Source organism: Lottia gigantea (genome assembly GCF_000327385.1).
Source record: "Lottia gigantea unplaced genomic scaffold LOTGIsca_872, whole genome shotgun sequence".
Lineage (NCBI taxonomy): Eukaryota > Metazoa > Mollusca > Gastropoda > Lottiidae > Lottia > Lottia gigantea.
In genome coordinates, this window is record NW_008710874.1 from 16,146 (window position 1) to 17,013 (window position 868).

An 868-nucleotide genomic window follows, 5' to 3' on the forward strand; every position below is an offset into this window, starting at 1 on the left:
CCTTCCTCATCCCGCTCCTCCCTCTATACCTTGCTTGTCCCGCCCCTCAATATCTTCCTCATCCCGGCTCTCTATACCTTCCTCCTTTCGCTCCTCCCGCTATACCTTCCTCATCCCGCTCCTCCCTCTATACCTTCCTCATCCTGCTCCTCCCTCTAAACCTCCCTCCTCCTGCTCCTTTATACCTTCCTTATCCCGCTCCTCTATACCTTCTTCATCCCGCTTCTCTATACCTTCCTCATCCTGCTCCTTCATACCTTCCTCATTCCGCTCATCTATACTTTCCTTATCCTGCTCCTCTATACCTTCCTCAACCCGCCCCTCTATACCTTTCTTATCCCACTCCTCTATACCTTCCTCCTCCCGCTCCTCTTTACCTTCCTCTTCCCGCCCCTTAATACTTTCCTCATCCCGCTCCTCTATACTTTCCTCATCCTTGTGATTTTGGATTGTCAACGTTCAATATTCCGATTTTGCGGCCATAATGACTACTTATGAAGTTATTCGAATCATTATTGCCAGGATTGAAATGTTTCAAAAGTATCTGCAATGAAGTATTAGTGGGAAGAAATACAAGTTTTAGAGTTGAATACCTGTTGCAGGTTCCCACTTAAGGTCCCTTTTCCCCGTTGAGACCATCAATTAATGTGTCTTAATGGATTTTTTTTGCGGCCTGTGAGTTCAATGTTGTGTGGATACTGAAAAACGTATTCTCTTTATGTTATTCAATATAAAATACTTTCATAAACATAAATTTTTAATATATCTCTCATATAGTATATACAAGGCACTTTCTGCACACAAAAAAATCTATATTTGGACTCATTTATTCCTCTTTTCTTCCACACTTGAAAAATCTTCCCATCAA

General features: G+C 42.3%; 1 protein-coding gene across 1 annotated transcript in view; it reads right to left on the reverse strand.

Moving 5' to 3' along the window:
• Window positions 1–435, reverse strand: part of LOTGIDRAFT_176261 (hypothetical protein) — a gene marked incomplete at both ends in the record, with an annotated part of 14,110 nt that extends 13,675 nt beyond the window's left edge. Inside the window, one exon of the mRNA XM_009067943.1 lies at window positions 186–435. Coding sequence (XP_009066191.1) covers window positions 186–435 — 250 coding nt within the window. The remainder of the gene's footprint in view (window positions 1–185) is intronic.
• Between the last annotated feature and the right edge of the window lie 433 nt (window positions 436–868).